The sequence below is a fragment of the Scophthalmus maximus genome, chromosome 8 (genome assembly GCF_022379125.1).
Source record: "Scophthalmus maximus strain ysfricsl-2021 chromosome 8, ASM2237912v1, whole genome shotgun sequence".
Lineage (NCBI taxonomy): Eukaryota > Metazoa > Chordata > Actinopteri > Pleuronectiformes > Scophthalmidae > Scophthalmus > Scophthalmus maximus.
This window is the reverse complement of record NC_061522.1, coordinates 1,873,393-1,893,398: the sequence shown is the minus strand read 5'-3', so window position 1 is coordinate 1,893,398 and position 20,006 is coordinate 1,873,393. Positions and strand designations below refer to the sequence as shown.

Sequence of the window (20,006 nt, the reverse complement as noted above, 5' to 3'; positions counted from 1 at the left end):
CAGCTTCTTCAATGTGGATATTTTCTGGGGGATTTTTTTTTTTTTGCTCCTCCATGATGGTAAACTTTAATATCTTTTTGGTTTGTGAACAAAACAAAAACATTGTCTTGGCATTTGGGAAACAAGATCGACACTTTATGGACCAAACAGCAAATCGACGAATCGAGAAATTAATCAACAGATGAATTGATAGTGAAAATAATCGTTAGTTGCAGTCCCTCATTTTTTGGGGGTTATGTGTATTTATATTAGAGCCCGACCGATATATGAGCCTTTCACAGACATGTCGGTATCAGCGCTCACGTTTTCAGATATGAAATCCTTTATTGTACAAATAAATCTTTTTTTTACGTAAAATAAATTATGTTTTCTTAATTGAAGTTCTATGTATTTGGTTGTAACTGTATTTTCTTTTTATTTATAGTTATTCAAAGTTATTCATTATAGAGTTTATGGTAAAAAAATTGAATATCAAACGTCAAATCACACATCTTTGACATAAAGGTTTGATAACGACATCTTAGGAAACATTGAAGGATTCAAATATATAAATATTTATAGATATATCTCGGTATCGAAAATCTTGTACTCCCAAAAATCCATATCGGTCGGGCTCTGATTTATATATTGGACTGTGAGTCGTGGGGGAACAGATTTTGTTGAGGGGAGAGCAGCCAATGGTGCTATCTGCAGACTGGACCAGACGACATGATGTTACATAAGTGTGTGTGTGTGTGTGTGTGTGTCCCTGGCTAATGGCTAAGATAGGACCTCGTGGTTATTAGTTTCTGTCTTTTTTTTCTGAATCCAATCCGAGGAGGCGACCCTGTCGCTCCTCCTGCTGGCGGAGCTCTTTTGCGTTGTATTATTTATGTCGCCATTATATTCGCGGCCGCTGTGCCGCCTGAGGCTAATCTTCCGTGACGTCTGTGCGGCTGCGTAGGTGTCTTTGCCTCTGGAGCTGCTGGTGGCTTTGTCATCGGGACATGTGTTTACGGATTAGGATTCACAGCGTGATTTCATACCAGGCAAAACGTTAACATTAATACCTGTCAGTTACGATTACGGCTCATCTGTCACCGTTGGGTCGCAGGATATCTCCCCCTTCTAGTAAATGTCGACGCTTGTCCACGTCCTTCATTAAATATTTCACTCTCTTTGTTCAATATTCATTGAATTATTGGCAGAAACGGGCCGGAAATGGTCTCTGTTTGTCGAACCCTTGTGTTCTTGAAGCTGTGGAATCGGAAACAAAAAACAGCAGCTGGAACTAAAAGCCGTGAGCGGTGAGATAAACAGGCCGCCACACCCAGCAGAGCATTTAACTCTGACAAGTGCAATGAAATGTAATAATGGAAAACAAACCCTTGTTTTTAGATGCGTCAGCTTGGTCGGTCGCTTGTACACTGCATGTCGTTTTACAGTGTTTCTACAGCCGACGTGATCCAGTGCAGTTGGCCCCGCTGTCGAAACACAAACCCCAGATAAGATCAGACAAGATCAGAGGAGAAAACATCATTCTGAACTGCTGACGACAGCAGAGTCACAGGGTTGAGATGCAGACGTGGAGATATTTAGTTTTTTGTGTTTTTTCTTCTTCGGCCACAATGTGGTCAAGTGCTATTGAACCATTCTGGTTCAGATGATGTTTAATCATCACAACAGCCCGACACTTTCTGCTCAAATTACTGAAATACTGATCACAAGATATTGTGTTAAGTAAAAGCTGGATTTAAAAAACTACTAATTTATCAACTAGTAAATTAATTGGCAACTATTTTGATAATGGATTAATCGGTTCAAGTAGTTTTTATGAAAAAAAAAAGGCAAAATTCTCTGATTTCAGCTTCTTCAATGTGAATATTTTCCGGTTTCTTTGCTCCTCGTGTGACAGTGAACTGAATATCTTTGGTCTGTTGACGAAAACAAAACATCATCTTGGGGGTTATGGAACCACGATCGACATGTTATGGACCAAACAACTAATCGAATAATCGAGGAAAATAACCGACAGATTAATGGATGATGAAGATAATCGTTAGTTTGCAGCTCTAAACAATGATAATAATAATAATAACTTATATTCAAAGAGCACTACGAAGTTATGTTTGTGTGTAAAAACAAAGACTTAATAAAAGATGGAGGAAAAGAGACACAACACGAACCAAAAAAATGTTAGTGAGCAGGTATGTAAAAGAAACTAAGTCAATAAAACGATCAAACTAAAGAAAATTAGTAAAAAAAAAAAGGATAAAAGCATCGGAGTCAAACATTATTAGCAGCTTGATGATTTCCTCTGTCAAGCCAAACTTTTTGTTTTGTCCCACTAGTGGTAAAACAAATATCAACGTATCCTTGGTTTTAAAAAGTCACTTTTTATTGCATGTGTATAAGTGCAAATTTTCTCCACTGTCTGTTTTTTTACCTGAATTTAAAAAACCCAACTGTTGGTTATTTCACCTCTAAAACCCAGTCAGCTTCTCTAAATCACTACAACTGCAAAGGCATTTGCCACGTTTACACACACACACACACACACACACACACACACACACACAGACAAAATAACTGAAACGTCTTGTGTTGTTCGCACCTCCAGAGGTGGAGGCGGAGCCAGCCAGGCAGCCGGGCGAGCGGCCGGCGAAGCGCCGCTGTTTCTGGGAGTACAGGCGCGCTCGCGAGTCGGCCACGAAGAAGAAGCTGGGCGGAGACGTCCACTGGTCCCTGTCCTGGAGCTCCAGCACTCTGCCCAGCACACTGTACCGCAGAGAGGGTGAGCACACACACACACACACACACACACACACACACACACACACACTTATTAATTTTACTGTTGAATTTGGAAAAAAAAAGCATTTGAAAAATCGTCCAAAATGTTTAAATTTATTACCGTTTTTATCAAATTTTGTTTGACATTTTTTGACCGTTAATCAGACTTAGTAAATTCTGATTAACTGATTCATTAATCAATAGATTGATTAGTTATTTCAGCCCCAAATCACGGAGAAACTGATCCACAGACTCGGAGGCTTTTCGCAGCAGAAGTCATCAAGACGACATCGTCACTGCAGCGGGAAAAAAAGCCCCGTGTCATTTCTCTTTTGTGACACAAATCGGATCGGGACCCTCGGGCCCGTGGCCTACATACAACTTGCGTTCTGTAACTGCCTTCTTCTCCTCGCTGATATTCGAGCCTCAAGAAGGTCTTTCTCATGTAGCTGCACCATTGAAGGAAAACAGATCTGGATGTCTTGTACTAGACAAATTTCTTGGTGACGGAGTTCAATACTGGTTCGATTTGGGATCCGGACAAGAATTTTAATATGAAGTTAGGTTGGATATGAACAACATTTGGCTGCACGGCATAAAATTTGGACCCGGTGGGTTTGTGGTCGAGTCCGACCAATATGGATTTTGGGGGCTCGATTCCGATACGAATACTAGTGGGTACAAATTTTTTGATATCAAAAAAGATATTGTCATATGATTATAAAACCCTGATGCCAAAGAAATGTAATTGATGCTTGGCATTTTACAGTTTAACCATAAACTATATTATGAGTAATGATGAACAGAAAGAAAACACAAAAAACACCAGATATAAAGAACTTGAATCAAAAAATGTACATAATTTCTAAAATGTATAGATGACGGCACATATTTTCTACATTGTATTCTGTAAAATATAATTTTTATAGCGGCAAACAACGGCAATACCTATATGTCTGGCTCATAAATGCAGATTTAATCTGCCAATAGATAAATCGGTCTGTTTTATGGGTGTTGACGACTAAAGTAACCAAAAAATGGATTCAAAGATTTTGAGCTCCAGTTGTTGAGTTGATCCGTTCGTCACTTTTGTTTCCAGGTAAAAAAGGGCGGCGCAAAGCTCGCAAGACGGACGCCAGCGACCTGACGCCAAACCCCCAGAAGCTCCACAACATCGGCGAGCAGCTGCAGAAGCTGAACGCTGCCATCGACGGCATGGGTCCGGTCAACGACCTCCCTGCCGTGGCCCGGGCGCGGTCGCGTAAGGAGAAGAACAAGCTGGCCTCCAGGTAATCAGACACCACCCGCTGCCCCTTCTACATCCTCCGTGTCGACTCTCTGTTGTGGATTCATCAGGCGCGAGAGGCCACTTTGAAAGGCCTTTGTGTGTTTTTGTGGGCTAAATCAATTGCCGGCCAAAAGAGAGAGGGAATTCCGCAGGACTCTGCGGTTCGGTATCTGCAGTCTGGTCTTTAACCTTGTCAAGATCGGTTTTACAAATATGTGGTGCATTTAAATGGTTGACCTTCTTATGCTGTTTGTGGAGGGAAGAAAACATGGAGGGAGAAAACGCTGCATCAGAAATCCAGGGTCTCGTGTGCAGCATCTTGCTTTTTTTTAAACATTTTGACGCGTCAGGATCCATTTTGATTTCAACTCCCTCCGAGCGGGACACGGTGTACCGAACAGAGAGGACGACCTCTGAGGAGGAAGCTGCCATAACAAGCCTTCACACAACCCACTGATTTACGTTGAAAGGACATTTAAACGTTTTTATACTGTTCCACCTCACAAATCTTTTGAAAATGCGCAGCCGGGTCATGGGTGTATTTTTTGAGTCGACTGGCTGGGTATACTTTGGACGTTGTCACGGCGAAGCGAGGACGAGGAGATGAAACGGAGGAAGGCGGGATGGAACAGGCTGAGTAGAAGGAAATCAGGCCAGGACTGAGGACGCAGACAAGGATTTAGACGAGAAGGGAGAGAGGGGTTATATAAAGTTCATCGGTGGAGGGAGGGAGGGAAGGAGGGAGGTGGAGAAAACAGAGGAAAGGAGGCAATTTAAATAGGAGGGGTACTCTGGGAATATCCTATTGTTCCAGTCATACATTACACACAGCACAAACACACGATCGCATTGACAGTTGGCGTGGAGATGAAGAAAATTTGTGATAAAGATGGAAGCATGAAGAGGAGGAGGAGGAGGAGGAGGAGGAGGAGGAAGTTTACCGTCGGGTCACCGTGTGCCGAGTTTTGATCTAATATGCAGGAATTTCTTTTGTGCATAGTCCCTTCTTCTCATACTGTCGTACTCGTGGCCGATATGAGACCAGGTCAGAGTTAGCAGTGGGATTATCCCGACCGCCTCCGTACCTTCCTGTCAAAAAACGAGCTGCCCGCGGCGTTCAGCCGTCGTGGGGGAAGAAAAAGAACAATACTCGCCTAAAAACTCGCCGGTTCCGAGAGCAGCTTGGCTGGATGCTGCTACAAACACAGTCTTTTGGAAAAGATCACGTCCTGGTCTCTGACCTCGGGATTAGTCACTCCGTCGTTCCGGAGAATGGGATTGTTTGCTTCCTATCGGGAGTTACAGGAGAGCGATATCATCTCAGTTGTGTGTTCAGCACAAAGACAGATTTTCTTTGTTGAAGAAGAAGTGTTATTGTTGTTGGGTGTAAATTCTTAATGTTGGAAACGGTAAAACAAAACTAAAACAAATCTTTAGCTCAGTGTCCATATAATAGATTTTTTTCAAGCTCTTTGAATTTTCTGTACATTTTATTTAGCCTTGCTAGCTAAAATAACTGTTAGCCTAGCTCCATGTTGTACCTTGTGTGTTTAGCGTGCTAATTAATACAAAATAATATATTGGAGCCAACTGAGCCGTTAGCTTAACCGCCAACAGCCCAATAGCCCCAGTGCCTGCTCGTAATAACACGGTGTTCCTGTCTGTCTTGTTGTGAACATGTGTATTTAAGCTACGCTAACACATCCAGTACCATGTCCACTAGCTTTGTTTGAGGGCTTTCAATTAATTCACATTTTACTTAAAGGGACAGTTCAGTGATTTTGAAGTGGGGTTGTATGAGTTACTTATGCAGATCTTACCTTATGTGACCTTATGGAGTTGGTGATCAGCGGTGTCATTTGAAGGCGAGTTGGCGCCGTAATACATGGCCGAAGTACGCTTGAAAAAAAAAGTCCAAACTTAAACATCTGTCTGGCGGAAAACTGAAGCAGTGAAAAAAAACGAACAACTTCAGCGAACAATTGAATGGATTTTTTTTTTAGGTAAGAATTTTAAAATGTGGCGGAAAAGATGTTTTTCGGTAGTCCCCTCTGCAACAGTGGGACTCAGACTTCCACTTCTCCTCCAAACTCCATTAAATGATATCGCTGATCACCATCTCCATAAGGCTTCTGTTTTAGGCTGAACAGAAACTAAGACTTTTGGGAACGTAGGAGACACGTTTGCTTCCAGAGTAGGTCTTTGTCAGTCATGGACTACGAATTTCAAGCTGTAACATTTACTGTCAGTAAAAGTCTAATCACGTCACCGGTCCAAGTAAAGAAGACCCTGGTCTGGTCTAATCCAGACAACATACTTCCTGTCTACGCCAGCACACACATGCCCAGTTTACGTTAATGGTCATGTGATATTCAGGCAAATAAATTTCGCTGCGTCAACTCCCGGTTTTAAGACCAAAGTGTTTTGAGTATTCCCTTTTAAAATCAAGTGAATTATATCTCCTGTCAGAGATGTCTCTCTGAACCGTCAAAAGATTTAGATCCGCATCATTTTCCACAACACGGTGACAAAGCTTCTGAATCCCTCTCCTCCAAAAAACGGATACCTCTCTTCGTGTGATGGTTAAGCCTCTGGTTTGGATTCATCTCAAAGCATCTTTAAAGACAAGCCACCGTGGCCATTTTCCAAACCCATACAGAGGATTTCAATTTGGTGAATGTGTTTTTCCTACCTCCGGGCAGCCACTGCTTTCTTCTCATTCAGTACAGTAATGAAATCAATTTGCAGATGCAGGCAATCCATCACGGCGAACAGAATGTCTTCTTTTTGGGGCTATTTTTGGCGTAACAGGAAGGACTGTTTGAAATTCCTACAACGGCCTGTGGGTAGGTAGGGAAACACTGTTAGCAATTTAAAAAACAACATCTTTTGGATCGATGTTGTTGGAACATCCTCTGTGCTTTGTCATTGCCTTCCCCACGGTGATTAGGAACAGTGAAGTTGTTGTGCGGTCGTCCGCGTCCTCCCCAAAAACCAGCAGGGGAGTGCGGTATGAAAAGAGAACCGTGGCTGAGACGTAATGTAACATTTCAACAAGCAGAGACACACAGAGGGGAGGATCCTGTCCAACGTTACTGGCCTTGCGGCAAGTGGTTTGCGTCCTTAAGTTTCATTTAGCTGACTCACAGCTGCAGGAAGTGTGTATGTGTGAAGAGAGAGAATAGTCCCCTTGAGATGCATTAATATTTTACAAGCAGTGATTGATTCATTCACTGCTGCGAATGATTTGAACCCCTAAATATGCTGAAACCAAAGCAGCCGTATCCCTTCAGAGTCGTGGTGTTAAATGGTACTTGGAGGAGCGGAGGGACCACGGGAGGTTTTCAGCGAGTCCACCTCGCGCTTTTTTTGAAATACATCCTCCTCCTCCTCATCGCTCTCCAGCTGCTCGCAGCGCGAGCCAGCCGACGCAGTAACAGGATCATGTGGAGAACGGGAATACTCTGGAGCAGAGTTTCCTGTTCCAGAGAATGACGGCGGTTTCCCTTTTTTTCTTCCAGGGCCTGCCGGCTGAAGAAGAAGGCCCAGCACGAAGCCAACAAGATCAAGCTGTGGGGGCTCAACCAGGAGTACGGTCAGTACCCCGTTTATTATTTACATGATTTACACGCCGAAGGATTGTGTTCTCCCTTTTATGGATTGAGGAAATCGTAAAACCGGCGGGGTTCAACCAAACTTGATTTAGATCCTAAGCTGGAAAGTGTCAGGTTTTATCCCGACAGCTTGAAAATGTGATGTATGAAAATGAGGTCGGCCATGACGGAGCGCGTTTCAGCTCGGCGACTTGCAACTGCTGATTTATTGAACATTACCCATCAGCATGCTCAGTATTTTGCACGTTTTCTTATCAGCAGGCTTCAGTGCAGCGTGGTGCATTGCCTCACCTGAAATAAACACTCCTCTGCTCTTACGTTAATAAAATATTACGTGAAACCTTACATCACGACGAGCTGTGGCTCTGTGTGTGTGTGTGATAACTGGAACACCCAATCCGGGTCATCCGCTCCTGCAGCGCTGTTCTGTTTGCCATGCAACTATCGCTGGTGCCCCGCTGAGTCATTTGAGATCATTCAACCCGTTTTTTTTTCAAAGCATTGTATACAAAAGGCAACATCATGCAGAAAGGGAACTAGGCAGCGTTACAGGAGCAATGTCTTACGCAACCATCTTGGTCGACCAAAGGGGGCAACCTTGAGAGCTTGCCACCTCTGATCCACAGCGAACCCTGAGCATGAGCAGCTGCCACCGTCGGTCCTCCATGTAAACAAGAATGCGTTCAGGGACAGTGCGGAGTGTAGGTCAGCCACGTTATAGCAGCGCATAAAAAATGGTAAACTGGTTTGTTAAGCAAACAGCACTAGGACCCAGACGAGTTCTGCCAGACTCAGAGTCTTGACCCCCTCAATTGGAAAGTGATTTTCCAAGCGGCAGAAATCTCGCCGGTCCAAATCACAACCGATTATCTGATAGTGGGCGGAGTTGATACCTGACGCGGAGATTTTTGTAAACAACCAAGATGGCTGTCGCTGACGAACGAGCATTTGACTAAAAGTAGCTGATATTTCCACATTTCTCCCACAAAAGCACTGGTTCACAGACATCGTCTCCTCTCCGCTCTGGTCCGTGGACATTTTCTCGTCGCTCAACAGACGTCACGTTATCCGTTGCTCTCACTGGTTGTAGGTTTGTCCAATTGCGGCCGGAGGCGTTCTGCTCAGCGTCCGTTGGCAACGCCCTCTCGGAAATCGAAACTGAACTGAGAGGTACCAGGCCAAAATACGCATTTGAGGATTAGTCTGGCTGCTCTTTTAAAACGGACTCTGTTTATCATCATCATCATCATCATCACTACCATCTGACATCAGACGCTTCGCCAAAGAGAAGCAGCTCCAGCCATCGTGTGAGTGATGTATGTTCAGTAAATTGGTGCGACCCTTGAAAGATGTTTTCAAAAAAGGATATTGATATTATATTTGATAAATAATAACCTTGTCTTCGGTGGAGACCAACTGACTTCTTCTGCAGAAAATGTCTTAATGTCTTCTCCAGTAACGGAAACCGGAGTTTATGCTGCGTTTAATTGATTTGATTTGATTGATGGCTCCCAACTGTGGTGCGGCGCATCCGGCCTCTTCATGAAAAAAACAACAAACTACTATCAAGCTACAAAATACCCGAGAGATCCTCTTTCCTCAAGACACTGTGAAGGTGCAGGTGGCTGCAGGAAGCTGACAGTGACCCACCTCAGTGACGAACAGCGTGAACACACATTTATTTTGGGATAAACCTGAACCGGGTGAGTTCACCTTGTCTTCCTGATAACCAGCAACCTCCGCTCTGCCCAATCTGTCAGCCCGGACCCGCCTGGCTCCGCCTCCCAGACCTCGGATTCAAACCTAACCAACCGACATCCAGCTTCCTTTTGTCCCCCCCCCCCCTTTTTTTTATTTGTTCTTTTACATTCCAGTCATTCTTGATCCCGGCCCGAGAATTCATTCATTGCTTTACTTGTGGCTCCCGTGAATTTTCGTCCTCCTGGCTTGAAGCCAAAACACACACACACACACACACACGCACACACTCTCTCTCTCTTTCTCCTTCCGTCAGTGTAATTAGCTTTTTATACAAAACGCACACATGTTCAGCAGCGTTCAACAAGTCGGCGTCACGCCAGCGCAGTTACAGTGAATGTGTGCGTGTTTGCGTGTGTGTGTGTGTGTGTGTGTGTGTGCATGTTAAACATAGTCCTTTGCCCACACACACACACACACACACACTCCCCTGCAGAGAAGAACGCTTGACAAACGAGTAGTCGGATCAGTACCAGCATAACGCACCCGCTGACGGGAGGGGAGGGGAGGGCAGTGTCATGGCGCCGTCAGGTCACATGACCCCACAGGGGGAGGAGCCAATATCACAGACGACGCAGGCTGATGATTCACACCATCAGTTAAATCTCAAATTAATCTTGTTCTGTCGACAGACGGACGACGGACGAGCGACTTTACTGGAAAATAAATATGTCAGAGTCTGTTCTTTGTGTTGGGGACGGCAGAGCAAGGCATCGATAAGAAATATAATAAGAAGAATAATAATATTAATGGACTAGAATGACGCTCAGGAGAGCACAATCCTACACATGATTGTTTGGATCTTATCGTGGAAATATGAAAGAAAAAAGGGAAGTGGTCTGAAAACCTAAAAGATTTTATTTGTCAAAAAAATATAGTTAAAGATTGTGAAAACAAAATGAATATCTGGATCCGCCCCTTAGTCCGCATCCACACAGAAATGTTAGGGGTTCTTCTCAGGCCACATCCCCAAAAAGGCTGAAATGATGAATTCATAATCTTTTGGGGCTCTAGTGAGGAAGGAAACCTGCTGGACGTTTAGGCTCGGAGACGTTTTGTGTTCGGATTCTGAGATTATTTCCCGAAGACCTTGGGCACGAACCTCCAATCGACTCAAGAATTCATATGCTAGTCATGACAAAATAACACTCAGTTTTTTATCACGCGTGCAGTATTTTAGATGAGTCGGGGCTGGTCGGCGGAGGAGAGCAACCGCTCGACATCATGACACATTTACAGCTGAGCGCTGCCCAGTGTCGGTGTGTGTCGGCCAATGAGCAGCTGGGTGGTCTCTCGGTTTTCACTTGACTCAAGTTCAACTTTGCTATGAACCCACTTTCCCTTTTATTCTTCAGAGCAAACTCCCTTTTCGTCCCATGAGGCGTCAGGGTTTGTGGGAAACGTGGCCTTCGTTTTTGGGGAACTGAAATGCTTTGTGTTGTTTGGCCTGGAACCTCATTTTCTTTTTCTTTTTTGAGTCAAAACCAAAGTGTGAACATTTGTATCGGGGGGAAAAAACTTCACGTGCTTGTGGGAAGATCCTACTTTCCCACGTGCGAAGTCGGGATTACGAGAATGTCACGTTCAAGTGCTTTGTTGTCGGAGCTTATTGAAAAAGATGGCGACGTGGCGGATGTAAGACTTTGCACCGCGCTGGCAGACAATAGTGCGTTTGTTACGGATAGAACCATAAATAGAACTGGTCCATACCAAGTCAAGTGAACATTGATTACAGACACTGGGCAGATGTTGCACACGAGCAACATCTGTTTGTAATAAAGAATTACGTACCATCCATTACTGAATCTGTATCTCTTCTCCGCATGTCGAAAGGTTCCGGTCGCCCCAACTATCTCAACTATCTCTCCTGGACCCCCTGACCGGATTATTGTGTAGCGCACCTTCCTGAATTGCAACGACGAATAGAAAGTAAGAATAAGGAAAAAAAAACACTTCTTAGATCTTAGAAAGCAAACTGTCAAATTCCCAAAGTTGGCGGCGAACACTTTGTCAGACACCGTGTCGACACAGGCGGCGACGCGTGAGCGGCACGTTCGAGGAGCTCAAGTGCTCCATCTGTGTCTACAAGGGTTGCGTTCAGGCGACAGAAGCGAGTGTAAGGAAAAAACGGTTTTATTGGCAGCAAAAACAAGGAGGAGGAAAAACTTGGAAGCAGGAAAAGTACACTGAGCCGTGAGGCCGCCTGTGTGTTCAGCTGGACTGATCAGAACAGGAGCTAACTTGTTAGTTTCTTCTGTGATGAGATGAGGTGCCTGATTCAAATTATAATTTCAGAACAAGGGTGTAAAGGTTTGGTTTGATCTTTGGTAGAGAAATATATCAAGAGCAAGGTTCTTTACGGGTTCTTCCATTGTCTATGAGTTCTTTTATGGGTTCTTCCCATTCTTTGTGGGTTCCTAGAAAGGGTTCTTCCAATTCTGTATGGGTTCTTTTATGGGTTCTTCCCATTCTATTATGGGTATGAATTTGGCCTTGCTGCAAGTGAGCCCCCCCCCCCCCCCCCCCCCCCCCCCCCCGTGGTATTCATCTGCTGCTCTGAGACTAGAATCATTGTTTTTCCATCTCTTTGCGCAGAGAACCTGCTCGGAGCTCTGCTGCGGATCAAGGAGGTGATCAGGCGACGGGTGGAGAGCAGCGAGGACGAGGACGCGGACGAACGAGGGATGACGCAGCGCCTGGAAGACATCCTCCGAGAGTCCAGCGGTGAGAGGACACACACACACACACACACACACGCCTAAATCGTATTCAAACTTTGATTGTATTTTTTTTAAGAGTAAGTCATGTTCGTAGATCTTTATCTTGTGTTTTGCACTTTTGACAAACTGTTTCTTAAATGTTCCTCGTCCTGACGACATCCACTCATGAATTTTCACTTTACTGTCTGTAAATCTGAGGAGTTTATTAAACACGTCCGGCTCCAAGTAAACAAAAAGGATCCAAAAGAGGAACTGAAACATTTCAGCATACAACATAAACATTACAGTGACCATGACATCTTTTTTTTTTTTACAGTGTTTACGTCTGAACCTTTGCTCATTTTGTGTGTTTGGATTTTTTTTTCCTGTCCGGAACTATTTCTGTTTTGGCCCTTTTTTTTCTTTTCTTTTCTCCTCCTTCCAAAGTCCTAATTTTGTTTCCATGACGACCGCAGGGCCTTTGGTCGCCGGGCGGACCAAAGACTTTGTGCAGAGGATTTTGGCGGCCAGTGCCGGCGGCCAGAACCAGCGCAAAGAGCCTCCGCAGCAAGGAGACGAGACGGCGGGGTAAACCCACCCCACTGCACCTCCCCCTCGCCTCGCCTCCGCCGCCCAGCACCAACCAACCTGAGCTGAACCGAGCTTCTCTGCACCGCCGCCACACTCTCGCGGTGTAAACGCAAGAGCGACGAGGTGACGCAGAGGTGGAGATAGAAGAGGACGGAGGAGGGCGGAGGAGGACGGAGTAGCCTAAACAAAATGGGAGTAAATTGCCACCTTGCTCCGCGTCCTCTCCTGTTGGCCCCGCCCTCCGAACGGCAGCCGCCTTCGCCGCTCGGCTGCAACACAACCTCCACCAGACCAGAGCTGCTGCTGCCGTCTTCTATGTTCTGTCCGTCTGTGTGTGTGTGTGTGCGTGTGTGTGTGTGTTGGACATGTAACATACTGTATGAGTGTGTAGTGTTCCTCTCTCCCTCTATGTGTGCTGTATTTGTACCCCATTGTGCCTATGAATAGAGATTGCACTGTTTAGTAGATGGTTGTAGTTGTCGGCAGGGGGCCGGTAGTGAGCCGAGGGCCAAGGGGGGCGGGGGGGCATTTGAGGATAGAGGAAGTGCTCCAATAAGGAAGTGGGAGGAGCCCAGGCCGGGAAAACAAAGAGGCGTGTGTGTGTGTGTGTGTGTGTGTGTGTGTGGGCGAGCGACTGGGCTCCCTGTAGAAACACTGCTTACCATTCGGATCGCATCGGCACCTAAAATGCCGGTCAGCGTTGGGATACGCGGCGAGTGTCGCCCCGAAGCCGGAGCAGCTGTTCGTGCACGCGAGTGTGTTTTTTGTCGTGGAAAAGTCCTCGGAGCTTTAATACCCCGGCCCCACAGCCCCCTCCCTCTTTAACACCCACTTCACCCCCATCAAAAGTTTTTTAAAAAGAGAGAGAGAGAGAAAAAAAACTGCACCTTAATTCAAACTGACCAAAGACGACTGAGACTGCTGAACCGCTCAGATGCTGCCAACCATCACCACGTCATTATATCTGAAAACAAAACAAGACTTTAAGTGAAATGTTTTGATCGCTGTCATGCGTCCTCAAAGGATGACATCACCGAACAGACTCTAACCCCTCCCACTTTCACCCTAAATGCACTACCGCCATGTGTCTGAGAGGCCGTGGTCACTTCCTGTCTTGTCACTTCCTGCCTGCTCAGATCTGAGCTCTGCAGCCCCGGTTGCTCCTTCAGCTTCTCTGCGGGGGCTTTCATCGCGCTGCCTTCACGTGCCCGTCGGGAAAAAAAGATCCCACTTTCCCACGCGTGAAGTCGGGATTGCGAGAATGTCACGTTCGAGTGCCTCGCTGCCGGAGACAAATTGAAAAAAATGGCGACGTGGCTGATGTAACTACAGTCCGTTGGTTACGGACAGAAGCATAAATAGCACTGGTCCATATCAAGTCAGGTGAACATAGATCACAAGTTGCACTGTTAAAGATGAAGACGTCCCATCCATCACTGAATCTGTTCCTCTTCTGGTCGCCCCACTCGGGTATGAAAATGATCTCAGAGTTTCCACGCCCGTTATGACGACTCTAGAGGGGCGTTCACGCGCAACGCGTATTTACCAAAATTCCGATGACCACGTGAAGGCAGCATTATTTTCACCCACAAAAAGGGAAGTGCCCCCCCCCCCCCCCGAGCCCTCTCCTCGACCCCTGACCAGATTATTATGTAGCGCACCTTCCTGAATTGCAACGACAAATAGAAAGAAGAAAAAAAAAATACTTGTAGATCTTAGAAAGCAAATAAGTTTAATTTGTTCTTTTGTCCTTTGTTAAATATTATGATTATGATTTTTTGTTGTTGTTGTTATTTGGCAATGCCACAGTGGCCCACAAAGTGGGCGTCGGCCTGGAGAGATGAAATATGCCTTTCTCTTCTTCCTGTGGCCGAAAGCTGCAGACCGACGCGTGACGAGGTCTCTAAAAGAAATGTTTGTCGGACATGAAATGTCAAAGGACCCTTTTGAAATTGCACTGCGGTGAGAGCAACCGAGCACCTTTTCAAAGAGGACGTCCTCCAAAAGAGAGGGAGGACCAAAGAAAGAAGACTCGTGGCACCTTTTGTTTTTGAAAAAGAGACAGATATTGATTGGGGAAGTCGCGACCGTCCGGCGGTCGGGGTCTGTGTCCGTGTGGTGCTACTGTATGACGGAGACTTTTTTTAAAAGCAATGCGGACCTGAGCGGAGGGGTCAGGCGGTAACTGCTGACTGGGGGGGCGGTGGGGGGCGAGGGGGGGTTGACCTGTGGGGCACACATCGTTGTTGTAACGGGCAGTTTGCATAACGACGCCTTTCTGAAGTGCCTGGAGCTCGATGCCACAGGGACCTGTGTGATTCTGCCTGATCTCAAACCCTATTACAAGGTAAAAAAAAAAGAGAAAAGAAAAAGTAACCATGACTACTGCTCCGGGCTTGGCCTCGCTTGACTTCACTCTGAACAGAAAAAGAAAAAAAAGAAACAAAAAAACCCGACAGGCTTCCTTCCAAAAAAAAACAAAAAACGAAAAAAAGAATCCAACCAAAATCTTCTCCTTTACAAACCCGAAAGGTGGAAAACAGACGACAACAACAACCAGGAGCTGGAACCGGGTTCCTGTGAATCATCATCTCTGGGAAAAAGAAATGTAAAAGTGAGCTCAGTAATCTCCCGACTTGGCTGCGTTCCAAAAGCTGCTGCTGCTCTTTGACACTGTTCCGCCTCCTTTTTGGAAACTCCCATTTCCTGCCTCCGTCAGGGGGCAGAGGGGCAGTTAACCTAAAGCACCCCCCCCCCCCGCTCGTGGTCTAGTTCGAAAAGCTGTGGATATATATAGATATCTATATATATATGAAACGTTCAGGCGGGCGCTTTAGTGTCGCTCCTGTTTTGGTTTCTGCATCCTTGTTTGTTTTGTTTCTAATTTCCTGGGAAACGTCGCCCTGTGCTCGCGTGGATGCAGAACTGTACTGTCATCAGATTCCTGTTGTTGAGCTGGAAGGGTTCTGCTGCTGCTGCTGCTGGCGAACAGAGCTCTCTTAGCTCTTGCGGCCAAACACTCATAAGCCCGCGGCCTCGCAAGAAACGACGCGAGCGGCGGGAGGCTCTGATGTCACCGAGGCTTCTGGAAAACGCCAGCGCGGAAACCTGCCCCCCCCCCCCCCCCCCCCGCCCCCCCAAAAAAACGACAGACGATGTAGCACGAGTCGAAGCGCAGAGGCCGGCAGAAGGACAACTCCTCAGCCTGTTTGATTAAAGGTGCATTCCTGCCGCCTCCCACTTTTCTCCCAGGGGCTTGGGGAAGCTTGGCGACGCTGCCAGCGGAGTCACAGGATCTCGTGCTGGCAGCTGCCTCCCCGCCCCACATGCCCCCACGCAGCCGCACACAAAACATTCAAAAAAACAACAGAAGAAGAAAAACGAGGAGCGAAAAACGACGGCGCACTCGGGTCAAGTTTAACATCGTTGCACGCACCATCTGTCGGCGTCGTAGGGGGTGGAGGTCGTCGGGGTTCGGGGGAGATTCCGCTTTGAACAACTTGAGAAGTGTGTCCTGATGTTTTCCTTTTCTCTCACTCCGACGCCGCGTTACGCAACGCGACGCACCATCTGCCGTGTACATTGATCTATATGCCAAAAAAAGAAAGAAACTGAGCTGGAGAGAGAGAAGCCCCCCCGCACGTCCAAAACGACTAGCGAGTAAATTATCATATCAGGGGTTTTGTTTTTTTCCTCCTTCAAATTAAAACCACAGCATTTTTGATCTCTCCCCCATTTTCTCCTCTTTATGTCACGGTTTGTCCCTTTAGCGGTGAAGCGTCGATGGGGGAGGGGCCGGTCTTGGCAGGGCCACTTGTCTCCGCTCACATTCCTGATTCCCAGAAAGCTCCTTGTTTGTGTGTACCCGGAAGCAGGAGGCAGATATTCTGAGGGCGGAAACTGGACTGACCCAAAGACGGAATGTTTTCATGACGGCGGTCCTGACCGGGTGGGGGGGGGTGGGGGGGGGGTCAACCGAGGAACAGCTGGGATCTCAGGAACACAGATGTGACGCTCGCGGTCTCACAGATTGATCCAACTCTGACCTCATATGGACAGTGACTTTGCAAAAGTCTGAGTTACTTCCGCGCTCGCGAGAAGCAAAAACAGAAACCGGAAACTCGTCTGATGCTCACCGGCGTTTTTCTGGGGAAGAAAGTAGTTTTGGATCCAGAGTTGGATCCACGCAGCGGCCAATAACCATCTGCTGCCAAATGGGCCGATATCCACCGGACGGCCGAGCGAGGCGTCTGACTCACGGACCTCTAATCCGTTATCTTCTTGCTCAGCGGAGTGACCAGTTGACGGGTGAAGCTCGCGCGTGGATGTATCGTCAATGCTTTTCTGAATTGACAGTTGACGTCCGTTTCATTTTCGGTCAGGCTCAAATGTGTAATGTTGCTGAACTTTTTCCTTCCGTCGCAAAACAGAATCTCTCCAGTAGGTGGCGCTGTGACTATAACCACTTATTGTCGGGCCGATTATTTAATTCTGTCGGAGGAATTCAGTTTAAAATGGCTGTCAATCAAAAAAATGAATACAAAATGGCCGACTCGTCCATTTGTCTAGTTGAAACGTGCCGGGTGAATAGTTAAAGGGGGCGTGGTCACGTCGTTTAGCCCCGCCCAGGTGAAAGACCCCGTGAGTTTTCCAGCACTTTTAGTCTCAAAAAATGTTTTGGAAAGAAGAAAATTAGCTTCAAACTTTATATTCAATATGTAAAACAGCTGTAATTTATATTGGAAATGCCTCTCTAGTGCCTCCGGTGGATATTTGTAGTGCAACAAAACATGTGACAACCAGAACCAAAGAAAAAAAGAATCAACCATTTTGATCTGCAAATAAGTCAAATTACAAGCAAAAATATTATGGTCCATGGGACCTTTAAGTTAGTACCGGTCTGAAACCCATAACTCGGGCTCTGATGACAGATGAACACGTTGGAAAATGAATCATAATTTGCGGCCCCCTGGTGGACTTTTCTCTCCAGCTCTGTCGATGAAAACATCCCGACCCTGAACTCGACCCCTAAGCGACAGGTCGACGCGTGTGAAAAGTTAGAGTCCGCCTGAATAAGAGGACTGACGGTCCTCTCAGTCACCGCCGCTGAGGGTTTCTTTTGGGACAGGCGGGCTGAATGGACCCATCAGTAAACCTACACTGGTGGGACGCTGCTGACCTCCGGGTGCCCGTCCCCACTCCGCTCCAGCGCTCACATTGTCGGAGACACTCGGGCCTCTCGGGTTTCAAAGGCGACGGGGCCTCCGGGGCAGAGGAGAACAGGGAGAATGGCACTTAGCCTGGGGGAAGTTACTCCGAAACCTTTTGGTGCCGTCCACCACCTCTGCCTCCGCCGCCTGTCGCGCTCTCGACAGCTCCCGAGGACGACTTCAGCCGAGTCGACCCGCGTCTCCAGGCCCTCGTCTCCCGTGTCGCTGAGCTATCCTCCGTCTGGGGAGGACGGTGTTAGTCCACGCAGAGCGATGTCGGGCTGGAGGAGGCCGGTTCGAGTTGGTCTTATCGTTACGTGGAATCTCTCTCTGACGATCTTTCCAAAAAAAACTATCTGTGATGAGAAGATCCTACATGTTCACGCCACGTTCTGCGGGAGTTCAAGTAGCTTTTCATTGTTTTTCAATAAGACACTTGTGTGTTTTGTCTTTCGACTGTGTTTCGCCTCACTGGTTTAAAGTGGGCGGGGCTCAGGTGGAAACGACAGAGGTAAACTTCTGTGCACCAATCAGGACTTAAATCAGAGCGACGTCGGGTAATTTGGTTTGTTTGCCCCCCGTCAACGACTGAAGGACTTGATTTATTCACGACTTCAGGAGCTTTAACGACAATTACTACCGCATGACTTTTGTCTTTGCAGATTTAAAAAAATCACTTTGCTGCCAACTCCAAGAAGTGGTTAAGCCCATTTCCCTAAATTGTGAAAAAAAAATTTCAGGAAATGACACATCCAAAAACACATGAATGTTATTACTTCTGTAAAGACAATATAGAAAAATCAACCTGACAACAACAATTTTACTGAGGCATCACACAGTCGTCTGTACCAGCTTCCGTACTGTTTTTTTTTTAATTTTCAAAGTTCTTAGCTTTCTTACCGACAGTTAGCGGAGAAGATTGATATCACTCTCATATCTGTCTCTGCTCTGTATGAAGCTGCAGCCAGAGGGACGTTAGCTGAGCTCGCGACACCCACCGACCAGCACCTTGAACCTTTTTGTTGTCAATATGTTGTCGGTTTAATTTGTACCGAGAAAATAAAAGTGGCGAAAATTAAAATTGCTGCGTCTATGGGAGGATATTCTTTGGCACTATTTCTTGGTCGGGCGCACAGAACTTTTTGACGAAAGCGGGCAGCGTAAATAATGTATAATTTAATTATTATTTGTTTAAATATCACCAGAGATTGGAGGCGCAGATTGCTCAACTCTCTGGTCACAACTGTGACGATGACCGAGGCTGAAACTAAAAACGCATCTCGTGGCTTTCACCAAAACCGATTCGGTCGTTCGAGTGTCGAAGGCCGGACATGGACTTGAGCGGGAAAAGGGAAAGACAATGAAAAAATTATAATCAGACACCTACTGGATCTTTAATCTAAAACTGTAATGAATGACGGGAGAAAAGGACCCAAGAGACGAGCAAAACATTCCTATCTTATCATGTCATATACTGTACAGCAACTTCTCCTTCCCTCCGTCTGTCTGTCAGTACTCGCAGTACTACAGTAAATACTTCGGACCTGTTAACACATTAACGCATCTTTATGTACAACTCCTTTTGTCAGTTAATAACCTTTTAAGAAAATAGTAGGGAAAAAAAACAAACAAAAGCAAACAAAAAAAATACAAGAAGTGCCGTACAAATAGAAGCCTAATATTTTATTTGTTTGGGTTTTGTGTGAGTGTACTTGTTCACCTGTATAATGTATATTTTAATATTTATATGCAGCTGTTGTATTAAAGTATATTTTTAAAATAAAAACCGACTTGACGTTTTCCTTTTTTTTCTTCTTTTTCCTGAAGTGAAGCTCAAACTGATAATTGATCCATTACCACGAGGAGAAAGACAAAGACAAAACTCTGGTGTTGAGGTGTTTTGTCTCGTGTCGGTTCAGCCGAGAGGACCGGCAGGTCACAGCACCACCAGCAGGCCGGAGTGTGTCACTGCACGGGTTACAAAAGTGGCTTTTACACAACTTCCCCCTTCATACCTGCTCTGATGCTTCAGGACGACATGATAGCCCTCAGTGTTGTCTCGCAGGAGAGCAGC

At 46.1% G+C, this 20,006-nt stretch overlaps 1 protein-coding gene across 12 annotated transcripts in view; it reads left to right on the top strand.

The window, feature by feature from the left end:
- LOC118313008 (CREB3 regulatory factor-like) overlaps window positions 1–19,718 on the top strand; it is a 32,428-nt gene extending 12,710 nt beyond the window's left edge. For all 12 annotated transcript variants that reach the window (XM_035638161.2, XM_035638156.2, XM_035638167.2 and 9 more), the window contains exons 6-10: window positions 2,600–2,773; window positions 3,872–4,061; window positions 7,582–7,655; window positions 12,028–12,156; window positions 12,608–19,718. In XM_035638161.2, coding sequence (XP_035494054.2) covers window positions 2,600–2,773; window positions 3,872–4,061; window positions 7,582–7,655; window positions 12,028–12,156; window positions 12,608–12,723 — 683 coding nt within the window. In that variant the 3' untranslated portion in view covers window positions 12,724–19,718. The remainder of the gene's footprint in view (window positions 1–2,599; window positions 2,774–3,871; window positions 4,062–7,581; window positions 7,656–12,027; window positions 12,157–12,607) is intronic.
- Window positions 19,719–20,006: the final 288 nt, after the last annotated feature.